This window comes from Salvia hispanica, chromosome 1 (genome assembly GCF_023119035.1).
Source record: "Salvia hispanica cultivar TCC Black 2014 chromosome 1, UniMelb_Shisp_WGS_1.0, whole genome shotgun sequence".
Taxonomy (NCBI): domain Eukaryota; kingdom Viridiplantae; phylum Streptophyta; class Magnoliopsida; order Lamiales; family Lamiaceae; genus Salvia; species Salvia hispanica.
The window spans coordinates 27428591-27442688 of NC_062965.1; the positions used below are offsets into that span (position 1 = coordinate 27428591).

General features: G+C 32.6%; 1 protein-coding gene and 1 pseudogene across 1 annotated transcript; one reads left to right on the forward strand and one right to left on the reverse strand.

Annotated features, from left to right (window-relative positions):
- Positions 1 to 1132: 1132 nt before the first annotated feature.
- LOC125192943 (pectin acetylesterase 8-like) lies at positions 1133 to 3892 on the reverse strand. The gene is made up of 5 exons (XM_048090625.1): positions 3830 to 3892; positions 1722 to 1854; positions 1482 to 1561; positions 1305 to 1394; positions 1133 to 1213 (listed from the first exon to the last, which is right to left on the reverse strand). The coding sequence occupies exons 1-5, from the start codon at positions 3890 to 3892 to the stop codon at positions 1133 to 1135; spliced, it is 447 nt and encodes a 148-aa protein (XP_047946582.1).
- Positions 3893 to 8811: 4919 nt separating this feature from the next.
- LOC125201443 lies at positions 8812 to 11221 on the forward strand (annotated as a pseudogene).
- Positions 11222 to 14098: the final 2877 nt, after the last annotated feature.

Here is a 14098-nt window from a genome sequence, read left to right on the forward strand (position 1 = left end):
ATTAAATTCGTGATATATTTCAAAATGTGAGTTCATTGTTTGAGAGATAAATGAAAATAAAATCATAAAACTTGCCTTATTTTGCAAAGTGGGTATTCCTTGCCAATAATGTTTGTAAATAAAATCATGCTCATAGCACGAAGTGAATAATAATCCTCTTGATGGATTATCATCTAGGTTTTCCAATGTTTTCAGAAACGTGGTCTGAAAATCTGAAATCAAATTCAAATGATTATGGAGGATATGATCAATCGAAAATTGTGAACTATAAATAGTTTTAATTGGAAATAGAAATAATAATAATAATAATAATAATAATAATAATAATAATAATAATAATAATAATAATAATAATAATAGTAGTAGTAGTAGTAGTAGTAATAGTAATATATGATATCATTTCATCTGTAAGTTTGATATGACTCACATACCCTTTCCAACCAATAATCTTTGGACTCCACAATAAATGGATTCTTGACTTTGGAAATGAGCTCAATCTGCACAATGCAAAAATATGATTGAAGCCATAACTAAATGAAATCGGACAAACATACATACATATTCTTTTCCTTGGATAAGAAAAACTGATGAAAACAATTCCAATATCAAGAAGAAACTACCAAATTTGAAGAAATAACCAGCTTTATTTGAAGGAAACAAAGTGTAGTGATAATTATAGCATGATGAAGAGTAGAGCTTCCTGTCATTACAATTAATATACAGTTGAAGAACTACTTGCAGATGTGAATTACTTGAAATTCGCACGCACGGCGTGGAAGAACTACTTGAAATTCGCACGGTTACATGACACGTTTTTTGGTGTCACCGACATGTACCGCGGGAATAGCCATTTTTTACCATTTAAGAGGAAATCTCGTACCTAATTACCTACTACAAGACCATGAAATGTGTGGTTCGCATAAACCTAAAATGAGATTCGACGTGGTTTTATAATGTGGTATAGTATTAATGCGGAGAAGCAAAATAAAATAAAACCCTAACAAATCAAAATTTAACTGAAATCTAAACCAAATTCAATTCCTTTTGGTAATTTCCCAAACCAGACCTAAACTTACAATACTTCCATTCATACTCACCGTTAAGGTGTAATAAATGGGTATAAACAAGATTTTCACCTTAATTCTTCAACCCTTCCACTATCACAATTTAGGATCGTCGCCAACCCACTTGCCGAGTTTTCTACGAGTAAAGCCTGTCGACAAAATCACCAACACACTTGTTATGCCATGATTAAATGACAATTAATATTGTGTAATAATGTAATAGGTTAGAACAAATCATACATTTTCAGCATTACTCATTCCTTGAGTATTCATGAGCTCTTCAATTACAGATGTAAAGATTCTCCAGCCTTTTAGATGGAGTTTTGTTTCCTAAAAATAATTAAAAATTGTAATTATAACTAGTTTTTGACTATTTAATCTTATGAAACAAAGATAATTAAATTGTCATAAACATACCGGATTGGCGACTTCAACATCTGCCATAAATGATGCACCGTCACAGTACCGGATCTCAACAATATTCCAGTTATAAAAATCTGAAAAAAATCAACCAATTATGATGAAATTTATTGTTACAAGCAAATATTATAGGCAAACAGAGATAAAATTTTATAATAACTCAACCACATACAAACATAGAATTCATTCATGTAAACTCAACTATTTAATTTATATATAGATGTGATTTCTTATTACCAGGATTTATTGTTTTGTTTGGACTTTGGAAAGTACCCAAAGGTAAATATACAAGAGGAGGATTTTTGTTGGACCCTAATATTGAGTCGCTTTTATTGAGACATCCTTCCTTTGTAGAACACCATGCTCCTCCCTACTATGAAAAATGTCAATCTCTAATTAGTTAAACTAATCAAATAACACAACTAAAATATCATAGCATACACATATATGTAGGAAAAAAAACAGATTAAGATGAAATATTTAGGGCACATATGATACTCTCTTATATACTAGTATTAGTTTGAGGGCTGACCGGTATATAAATCATCCAACTATTGATTCCATCTCCGAATCCCTTGGAAAAATAGTAGCCTCCAGGGGTTCTATCCAAGCAGACGGTGCAATTATATTGTTTTATCATCAAATCATAACTAAAATACTAGAATTAGTAATAAATAAATTATTGGAAAGTAGACATTTAACCTGCCCTTTTATTATGGCATCTGCTCTGAACGTGATATTTAGTTCTTGGGCAGCGTTTTGACCGTCCACTTGAGATACGATGAAGACGAGCACATAAAGTATAGTTTTGAACCATATGGGACTGTCTTGGTTGTGGCTAATGCTACCCATCTTTCATGAAAAAAAACTTAGTTAAATTATCTGATAGCATATCATATGGAGTACTATTAAGTTAATAGTATAGTAAAATTTGCAGAAATAACCAGCTAATTTATTAGAAGAAAACAAACTGTAGTGGTAAAAATATTCATTAAAAATAATACTCTAGAAGTTGAATTTGAAGGAAATAACACGAATAATCAAATTTTGCAACTAACTTGTGGAGAGAGAATGTACATGGAGAATAGCAAAAATAGTACTCGTTATGTTAGAATAAATCATACATTTTTAGCATTGCTAATTCCTTGAGTACTCATGAGCTCTTCAATTACAAAAGAGAAGATTCTCTGGCCTCTTAGATAGAGTTTTGTTTCCTAGAAATAATAAAAATTGTAATTATAACTAGGGTTATAGCATGATGAAGAGTAGATCTCATTTCAATTAACATACAGTTGAGGTGGAAATAAGGTGCCGTGGAAGAACTACTTGAAATTTGCACGGTGCGAATTTCAAGTTATTTTTAAATGACACGTTTTTTGGCGTCACCGACATTTACTGCGGGAATAGCCATTTTTCACTGTTTAAGAGGAAATCTCGTACATAATTACCTACAACAGGACCATGAATTGCGTGGTTCGCATAAACCTAAAATGAGATTCGACGTGATTTTATAATGTGGTATAGTATTAATGCAAAGAAGCAAAATAAAATGAAACCCTAACAAATCAAAATTTAACTGAAATCTAAACCAATTTCAATTCCTTTTGGTCAATTTCCCAAATCAAACCTAAACTTACAATACTTCCATTCATACTCATCGTAAAGGTGTAATAGATGGGTATAAACAAGATTTTCACCTTAATTTTCAAATATTCAAGTTTGACTTCAAAATTCCTATTTAGTAGAGATACAAGAGGTACAAAGTGAGAAAAGGTTTGCAGGGCAAAGGTTGAGGCGGCACGACGGTTTTCTAGCGAGATGAAGGGAGGAGACGGCGGTAGCTTGGTGTAACTGGCTACGAAGGTGATTTGAGTAGAATGAAGGGAAGAATGAGTACTATGGCAAACACATTAAAATCATTCAGATAAATCTCAGTATAATAAAAAAAATAGTAATACTTCATTTATCCTTCTTTAAATAAAAATATTATTTAAAAAGTGGGAAAAAATTTTACCGATAGACAATACATCGGTAATTACTGAGGGATTACGTTCCATCGGTAATATTGTCAATATATTGCTCTTTTTTTTTATAGCGACATGGATTTGTTTTGAACAATTTAGATTATAAAAATGATCACATGTAAAATTGATAAAGTGAAAAAAAGTTAGAAAAAAATGATTAGTAGTATTAGTGATAGAATTGAAATCAAGATAAACTTTCAATAGAACCGTGCGGTTCTATAATGCGAATAGCTATTTTCATAGATATAAAAATTGTAATTATAACTAGTTTTTGACTATTTAATCTTACGAAGCAAAATAATTTAATTATCATAGACATACCGGATCGATGGCTTCAACATTTGCCATAAATGATGCTCCGTCACTGTATCGGATATCAACCATATTCCAGTTATAAAAATCTGAAACAATAAATTAACCACTTATTATGAATATTTAAATGTAATAATTGTTTCAAGTAAATATTACTCCCTCCGTCCCTGATAATTTGGGTCACTTTGACTAGGCATGGTTTTAAGAATTGTAATGAAAAGTGGGTTGAAAATGTTAGTGGAATGTGGGTCCTACCTTTATATATTAGTTTTATAATAAAATATAAGTATGAATGAGTCAGTGGAATATGAGGTCCACTACCAAAAATGATAAAAGTGAAATGGACAAATTATGTGGGATGGACCGAAAAAGAAACTGAGACGAATTATCCAGAACAGAGGGAATATAGTATATGCAAACAGAGATAATATCTCAGTCACATACAAACATAGCATTAAATCATATAAACTCAACGAATTAATTCATATGCAAGTGTGATTCCTTATAACCTGGATTTATATTTTTGTTTTGACTTTGGAAAGCACGTAGAGCTTTAGGAGTAGCATTTTTGTTGGATCCTAAAGCATCGTCGTGGCTTCTTTTGAGACAGTCTTCCTTTGACGATCACCATCCTCCTCCCTAATATGAAAAATCTCAAACTAATTAGTTAATTAAACTAATTAAACAAAACTACTAAAATACTATCATACATGATTATTATTGTAACTAAAAAAGAATAGAGCAAGATGATTTATTAAGGGCACATATAATACTCTCTTATATGAGTAGATAAACCATCCATCTGTTGATTCCATCTCTGAATCCCTTGAAAAAATAGCATGCTCTAGGGGTTCCATCCAAACAGACTATACAATTAAATTGTTTATCCTTAAATCATATCTAGAAAAATAGGAGTAGTAATAAATAAATTCTTGGAAAGTAGTAGAACTTTTACTGGCCCTTTTGTTATGGCATCCGTAATGAATGTAACATTCAGTTTTTGGTCAGCGTTTTGACCATCAACTTGAGATACGATGAAGACGAGCACATAAAATATAATTTTGAACCATATGGAGATCGTGACTTGGTTGTGGCTACCCATCTTTCATGAATAAAAAAAACTTAGTTAAACTATCTAACAATATATGTACTGGCATTAAAATTTGCAGATATAACCAGCTTTATTAGAAGGAAACCAATTGTAGTGATGAAAATATTGCAAATAACAACGATGATAAAAGGCAAGAGTGTTGGAACATTTTAATATGATCCAACATAATAGTCTAAAGATTGTATAATATTTATGGCTATTTATTGATTGACCCGATTACGTGATCTACTAAGGTTATATAATTTATAGGGTCAAACGATTATCTATAAAAGTATGAGGACTATTGTGCAGATACTACTTTGGATAACTTTAATTTTGTTATGGGTGAAATTAAAGTTATAATAAAGTTATGGACTTATTCTCTAAATAATGGTTATGGTCCCCAAGTGCAACCTATAAATAGGTCAATAGAATCTCATTCCTATTGATCAGACGTAAAATCAAGACTCTACAGATTCTCGTAAAATCAAGACTCTACAGATTACAGAGAATCTGTGAGAGAGCGTTGTCACTTGGAAGACTAGTTTCCATACTTCAGAATCATCAACTACATCATGAATCCCAATCCATGTACGCTTCCGCTTTATGTTTATAAATCGTATTCGACATGTGTGATTTATGTGATGAATTATGTGAATCATTGATTTGATTCCAACAATTGGTATCAGAGCCAATACATGTTGGAACGGATTGATAATTCGTTTATCTATGTTTTTTCATTGTTTGGATTCAGTTTATGATTTGCCATTGAACTTATTGAAGTTGTTCATCAATTCCTCTGTGTTTTCTAATGTGAGCGCAAGATTTCTTTTGAAAATTTTTTGAAGAAATTTCGGATGAAAATTTGAAATTGTTCGTTGAATTCATTCAAAAGCTTTTCAATAGAGTTGATTTTTAATACACGCAAACCAATATATTATTGGTTTATGAATTGAGAGATTATATGCGTGAAATTTTCAACAATTTTAACTTTTGAATATTTGGTCTCCAAACTCATTCCAGTTCCTTTAATAAATTATTTGGGGAAATTTCAAATCAAAATTTGGGTTTCTTCGGTTTATGCTTCTCTTGAGTTTAACAGAATGTTTGAGAGAAATTGAGAAATAGTTTTTCACTCAAAATTTTTTTTAAAAAAAAATAATAAATAAATAAATAAAAATTAAGTTTCTTGGAAAGTAGTAGAACTTTTACTGGCCCTTTTGTTATGGCATCCGTAATGAATGTAACATTCAGTTTTTGGTCAGCGTTTTGACCATCAACTTGAGATACGATGAAGACGAGCACATAAAATATAATTTTGAACCATATGGAGATCGTGACTTGGTTGTGGCTACCCATCTTTCATGAATAAAAAAAACTTAGTTAAACTATCTAACAATATATGTACTGGCATTAAAATTTGCAGATATAACCAGCTTTATTAGAAGGAAACCAATTGTAGTGATGAAAATATTGCAAATAACAACGATGATAAAAGGCAAGAGTAGCAGCAACATGAAGACATGTTCAAACAGACTAGTAGAAATTCATAGGAGATCTTCCTGTCATTACAAATACTAATTCCAATTACAAATACTAGTAGAAACACGCTTGGGAATATGGAATTGAGGCTATAGAATTGGAATTGGAATTGGAGATCAAAAATGTAATATCCGGTGAACCCTACACCAGGTATCACATATTCTCTCATCTTTCTTATTCATGTATTACTCAAATATATTATGAAAATCATGTAAATGGTAGAGCCCATGTAGGGCAAGGTCACATCATGTAAATCACTTACGGGCAATGACTATCAACATCTCATCTTTTCTCACATTCGTATATGTTTGACTTATGCACTTTTCGTCTAATCGTATATCTTTCACAAATCATGTGGTTTGGGCCCGGTGGCCTTCCATGATGGCCTAGTCCAAGGGACTAGTACAAGGCTCAGTGGCCTAGCACGATAGCACGATGGCTCGATGGCACAACGGTCTTGCACGATGGCTCGACGGCCTTTCACAATGGCACAGTGGCCTTGCACTATGGCTCGACGGTCTTGCATGATGGCACGACGGCCTTGCACTATGGCACGGTGGCCTTGCACTATGGCACGACGGCCTTGCACGATGGCTCGATGGCCTTACACTACACTATGGCTCTACGGCCTTTAAGGGACTAGGGACCACTAGGGACCGTATTTAAAAAAAACAGATGGACTCATACCAGAGCGATACGCATATTGGATCATGTGCGCGGGAGGATGACCATATTCCGTTTAACTCGCTTCGGGCCGGCGCTAGCGCAACGATGTTCTATGACGGCCGAGCACAACAAAGCTCAAGGAAGAAGAACAACTTTTTTTTTGTTTTAATAAAAGTGCTATTCTTTCTGAGCCCTCACTTTTATAAGTGAACTTACGCTTCTACTATTAAAAACTAAGTTATTTTAAAGTTGCTGTTGGAGAGAATACCGAAAGAATACTGAATTATGAGGCATTGCCTAATAATTAGATATTTGAAATAAAATAGGATATTGAAGAAAAGATATAGTAGTATTTGGTTAGGCAGCATGACCAAATCCGGATGAATTGCAAAATAAACAGGAAAGTAAGATATTCAAGAATAGATATGTTTGGTTATGTAGCATAACCAATTCATTGAATTGCATTTCCTAGTATAGAATTTGTTGAATTTATTTAAGAAATGCCGACAATGAACATGCTTCACTCTATACTTATTTCTTAGTTTAGCTTCAGTTAGTTTAGTTTAATTTATTCAAAGATCGATGATAGATGATTGATGACACAGCCCACACTTTTTTCCTAGTTTTTAGTTTAGTTAAATTTAATTATTCAAAGATGTTGAATGCTGACGGAGAATGAATTATGTTTGCATTTCCTAGTAAAGAAGATCAATCATATTTGATGGATCAATTATTATGTACCCCTTTACGAATTAATCAATCATATTTTCAATTAGTATGTACCTCTTGCAAATTGATCTTAGTAGTTAGTACCCTCAATTATTATGTACGAAGATCAATCATATGAAAATGGTGATGAATAAAATTGGTACTGTCCTCTCTAATGGCACTGTCTGAGAGAAATTTGCGCCTGTATGTATTGAGATGGTATTTCTTCTACACCATTGTGATCAAGGACACTTTAACGCATGCCTGCACAGATAGCCTTTGAAATTGAAAAATATGGAGTATACTATTTAGTTGTAAACCCCGTTGAATCCTAGTATTTTATGTATCAAAACCCCGTTTAATCCTAGCATTTTATGTATCAAATTCTGCTTAAAACCATGTAGATTTTAGCCCACTTATACATAATAAGGCCCAAATAAGTTTCTAATTTTCTTGCAAGATAGTAAATACTCCATTTATTATAGTATAGGAATCAAATCTTAAATGACCCTAGCTCTGATTCTACTATTGACGGCTCCAAATTGTCGATTAACCGACGAAATAATTTGGTTGGGAACTGAACCGAACAAATAAATAATGTATCAACTAAATAAGCATGCCTACGTATATTAATATTATTGAATTTTAAAAATTGGTAGATATTAACCTTTTTCTTCCAAAAAAATGTAATATTATGTTAAATAAGGATTTCAATAAATAGTTGTAATATTACTAAATATGTAGAAATAGGCGATTTATTTGATTAAAATAATTCTGTTTATGAGATTAAGATGCAACATACTAGATGGTACTAGATTAAAATACAACATACTAAATAGTTATTAATACTCCCTCTTTTCGATTTCATCGTTAATCTGTTCAATTGTGATTATGGTCATTACTAGTACTATTAAATAAATTAAATCAATAGCCCAAATTTACATAATTCAACATTAAATAAAATGAGTTAAGGTTTAAAAAGAAATACATATAATCAAAACCAGGAAGAATCCCTAAATCAGAACCGCCGCTTTTCTTCTCATCTTCTGTCGCCGCTTTTTCTCCGGCCAACGCTATCAACAATGATTGCTGCAATCTCCTGGGTTCCGAAAGGATTCGCTAATTCAGTACCCACCGCAGCAGACCCTCCTTCCAAAGAAGAAATCGAAGAGATGGTAAAGAGTGGCCTTTTGGATACTCGGTTAGTTCATCTCTTCCCTCTATTTGGTTAAGCCCCAAATCGCTATTTTATCTTTATTGAATGATTAATACTTTGAATTTGGGGAAAACATTTAATTGATACATGGAAGGGCATAGTTTGAAGACATAGTGAAGCAAGTAGTATAAAAATTTAAGCTTTATTACATGTGGTATGTAAATTCTTGTTTCGTTTGATTTTTGCAGCGAAGGGAGTGAATATGATGAGGATATGAGTGAGGATGAGCTCGGTCAAGATGATGATCTTTCTAATGCATTATCTGCTGCTAATGCACTTGGAAAAGCTATCAAGACTGGAAACCCGGAGGCCGACAGCTTGACAGAAGCACTGAAGGAGCTAGACATGGATAATTATGATGAAGAAGATGATGGTGTGTTTTGATTGATACTGAATGACTCCTCTGTTTTTGTATTGATATATCAATCTCTTGCCAATTGTCAAATGATGTATCTTCCTAATTGTTTATTTGATACTGAATGAATCCCTCGGGTTTGTATTGACATCAGGTGCTGAGCTGTTTGGATCTTCCAACTTATACTATGCAAGTAACAAAATGGACCCTTATTTGAAGGATGGTGTAAGTTGCCTTTATATGATATAAATTGCTGTGCGCTATTGTACATGTTGGCAACCGTTTGATTGGTGAATCTCTATAATGCATTCAGGATGAAGACTCTGAAGAGGAAGAGGATATGACCATAAAACCAGAGGATGGTATCATAGTGTGTGCCAGGAATGAGGATGATGTCAGCCATCTCGAGGCATGTGGTTTGTTTGTCGAAAAATTCATGAAAAATTTAGATGCTCTTTGATTTCAATATAATCCAGTCACTAACTATTTGAATGACATTTGAAACAGGTTTGGATATTGGAAGACCCTTCAGATGTTAATTCAAACATGTATGTACACCATGATGTTGTCATTCCAGCGTTTCCCCTTTGCACAGCTTGGCTTGATTGTCCCATCAAAGGTGGAGAAAAAGGTAATAAGATTGCAGGTGCTCGTTTAGGCTCTAACTGTTTGCATCTTACATTTTCTTTGTTAATGATGAAAGTCTTGAGTGATGTATGTACTTCATTCTAGCTCTCATATCCCTTTAACTGTTTAGTTCTATTTAGATAATTCCTAAATAGTTCTGCCCTTTTATGCGCATCACCCAAATAAATAAAAAAATATCGGTGTGCTGATGGCATCATGTCATATTTCTTGTTGTAGGAAACTTTATTGCAGTTGGGTCAATGGAACCAGCTATTGAGATATGGGACCTTGATATAGTATGTTGTTTTTTCTCCTTGTCTATGAGGTAATGTTGTTTTTGGTTTAAATAACCTCCAAATTTGATTCTGTTAGATGGATGAGTTCCAACATCTGCTACATTAGGTGGTGTTGCTGAAAAGAAGAAAAAGGGGAAGAAGGTTGGTCTTTTTTAAGTTGCATCTTACTGATTAAGTGTTGAGTATTTCACCTATTTCTTTCTCCATAGTGCATGTTTCTGGCACCAAAAAGGTTATTCATTTTGTATGGTTTTACATATAACTCTCTCTCTCTCTCTGTATATTAGAAATCCCATAAATATAAGGATGGCAGCCACACAGATTCAGTTCTTGGACTTTCTTGGAACAAGGAGTATAGGTATGTGGGAAGTATTGTTTTATATGTCATGCACCATAGAAATCAGAATGTGACGTTTGTTTTCTTATGCTGTGGGTTTGTTCAGGAACATTCTTGCAAGTGCAAGTGCTGACAAATTGGTTAAAATCTGGGATGTGGCAGCTGAAACTTGTAATCTGACTTTGGATCACCATACAGAAAAGGCAAGGCTGAATTATTGTGTTTTCATACCAAAATCTACTTTAAATGTGTTAAATTTTGTCTGAGTTCACCTATAAAGTGTTATTTTTGGGGTTGTGGATAATAAACTGAATTAAATGTATGGTTACACAAATAGATTTTTTTGTAATATTAGACTGGTGTTCAATGATATGGTGGGATTTTTCACAGGTTCAAGCAGTTGCATGGAATCATTTTGCGCCACAAGTTCTTCTCAGTGGTTATGGTAGGCAGGCTTGTTTTTCTCAAGTCCAACATGTCTTCTTAATTTGTTACTTTCAGTTTATGTTAATTGTGTTATCTGTGATAATATTATCTGTGAAATTGTTGAGATTATTTTGATTGTGTTTGGTATGTTGTTTATAGCATTGCTTAAACTCATACTACAAAATTACTAAATAACCTTGATAAAAGTAAGTTGACAATTATATACTAGAATTAGAAGATGTGATATTATAACATCATATGTATTTTTATTTTCAACAACCGCTATATATATATATATATATATATATATAGGGATGTACTAATATGCTAACTAATTTTAAAGTGCTAACGTACATCCAATCACGTGCTGCCACGTGGCACGAAAAATGCAATATTATATACAGAAAAATGCAATATGAATTTTGACAGATTGCATTTTTGTTATATGAAGATTGCATTTTCGATATTGACTGTTTAATTTGCATTTTATATCTATACGGATTGCATTTATATATGTGAAAATGCAAAACTTAACAATATAAAATGCAATTTTGTGAAAATGCAAAACTTAACAATTAAAAATGCAATTTTCCTATAACTAAAATGCAATCTGCGGAAATGCATGAACAACTTCACAAATGTGTATTGCATTTTTATATATACAATATTGCATTTTTCGTGCCACATGGCAGCACGTGGTTGGATGTATGTTAGCACTCTAATTAAGGATGCGCCCTAGTGCTCCCCTATATATATATATATATATATATATATATATATATGTAGTGTACATATTACAGCATTGGGCCGCTATAGCACTTGTCCCAAATGATTGTACCCCTGCCAGCACCTAGCTTATCGTCGCAAAGGTGCCTATCCACAACTTGTTTAACAAGAACGTTAAAGAAGCAGTCATAGTTAAGTGTGAAGATAAAGTAGCCGCAACATTTATCCGAAATGTGTACAGAAGCATTTGCATCTTCGCACATTTCACGGTAAAATGGACCAAAACATTCTTGTGCCAAATTTTTATAACATTCTGGGCCTGTGGGATCATAACCTCCTTCGGTGACAACACTTGATATATAAAAACCTAAGATCAAAAATATTGGCTTGAATTGGGGAGTCGTGTTTTAATTGGTTTATAGCCTCTTCATTTTTTTTGTTTATGAAGTTTATATAGAGTCATCTGACGAAAGATAGATAAGTTATCACAACATAATTTAACCGACGAAACTTACAAATCAATGCATTTAAGAGTTATATGATGAAAGTCAGATAATTTAGCATAACATAAAATAACCGACAGAATTTACAAATTAATGCATTTTAGTGTTGTGCATGAAATGGATTCAAACTGTTACATTGCAATTAATTGGATATAAATTTCGAGTGTCAACGAGTACAACACTACTTCTATCGAAATAACAATCACCCACAGCTTGTTGAATTGTCCGTAATAAAAAAAAAAAAAAAATTATCATAAAAATGGAATAATTTATTTCATGATATAAATTAAAATGAGTCCACTATTTGAGACATAAAAGGCAAATAAAATCATAAAACTTACCTTATTTTGCAAAGTGGGTGTTCCTTGCCAATACTGTTTGTAAATAAAATCATGCTCATAGCACGATGTGATGAATAATCATCTTGATGAATTATCATCTAATTTCTCCAATGTTTCCAGAAACGTGGTATGAAAATCTGTGATTAAATTCAAAGGATTATGGAGGACAAAATCAATTGAAAAATAAAATTTATGAACTATTAGTAGTTTTAATTGGAAATTGAAATAATAATAACAATAATAATAATGAGTTTAGATTACCCATTATGATACTTAGTTGATTTTCAGTGCAACTTGAAAGCATGCTCGATTGCTCGTGCAATTATTCCAGCCCATTTCGTTAGGCGAATTTGGTGCTATGTATTTCGTTATCTAAAAAATACACAAATAAAATATAATTATTATTTTGAAAAAGAATTAACCCAAAGAAGCTTAACTGTAGGACATAGGAAGAATAATATAAATGTAAACAGAATTTACTTGATATCTGTCAAAATCCGAGTTTAGCACAAATAATGGCGTCCGGATATCATTGACCACATTTTCCAACATAATCATGCGATGAACTCAAAATGGCTTCAACTAGTAACTTTGATCACTCTGTTGGTTGCATTAATAAACTCTAACCTCATCTATATTTTTTTAAACATCAGATTGTTCGTTAAAAATTGTGCTAAGCTCAATAACAATAGTATAGTGTTCCAATATCAGTTTCTGCAGCTACATATTTGAATTAAATCATTATCTCCATGAACTGGTTTGAAATACAGGTACTAGGATTTTTCGAAACATACTAGTATATAAACTGGATTGAAGTCAATGCGCCTCAACTTAGTGTGTATTTGGTTTGGTATCCATGGTTACTTAGATAAGTAAACCTATGATAATATTATCTGTGAAATTGTTGAGATTATTTTGATTGTGTTTTGGTATGTTGTTTATAGCATTGCTTAAACTCAGACTACAAAATTACTAAATAACCTTGATAAAGGTAAGTTGACAATTATATAGTAGAATTAGAAGATGTGATATTATAATATGTATTTTTATTTTCAACAGCGGCTATATCTAGTGTACATATTACAGTATTGTGTAGCCATAGCACTTGTCCCAAATGGCTTGACCCCTTCCAGTACCTAGCTTATCATCGCAATGGTGCATACTCTCAAATTGTTTAACGAGGATGAAAATGAAACATTCATAGTCAAGTGTGTCGATAAAGTAGCCGCAACAATTATACGAAACATCTACTGAAGCATCTCTATCTTCACACATTTCACGATAAAATGTATCCAGACAATCCGGAGGCGGAGGCACAACCGTAAGACATTCTGGACCCCGTCGATCAAATCCTTCAGTGGGAACACTTAATAATATATAAAAGCCTAAGATCAGTATTATTGAATTGAATTGGAGAGTCATGTTTTAATTAGTTCATAGCCTGA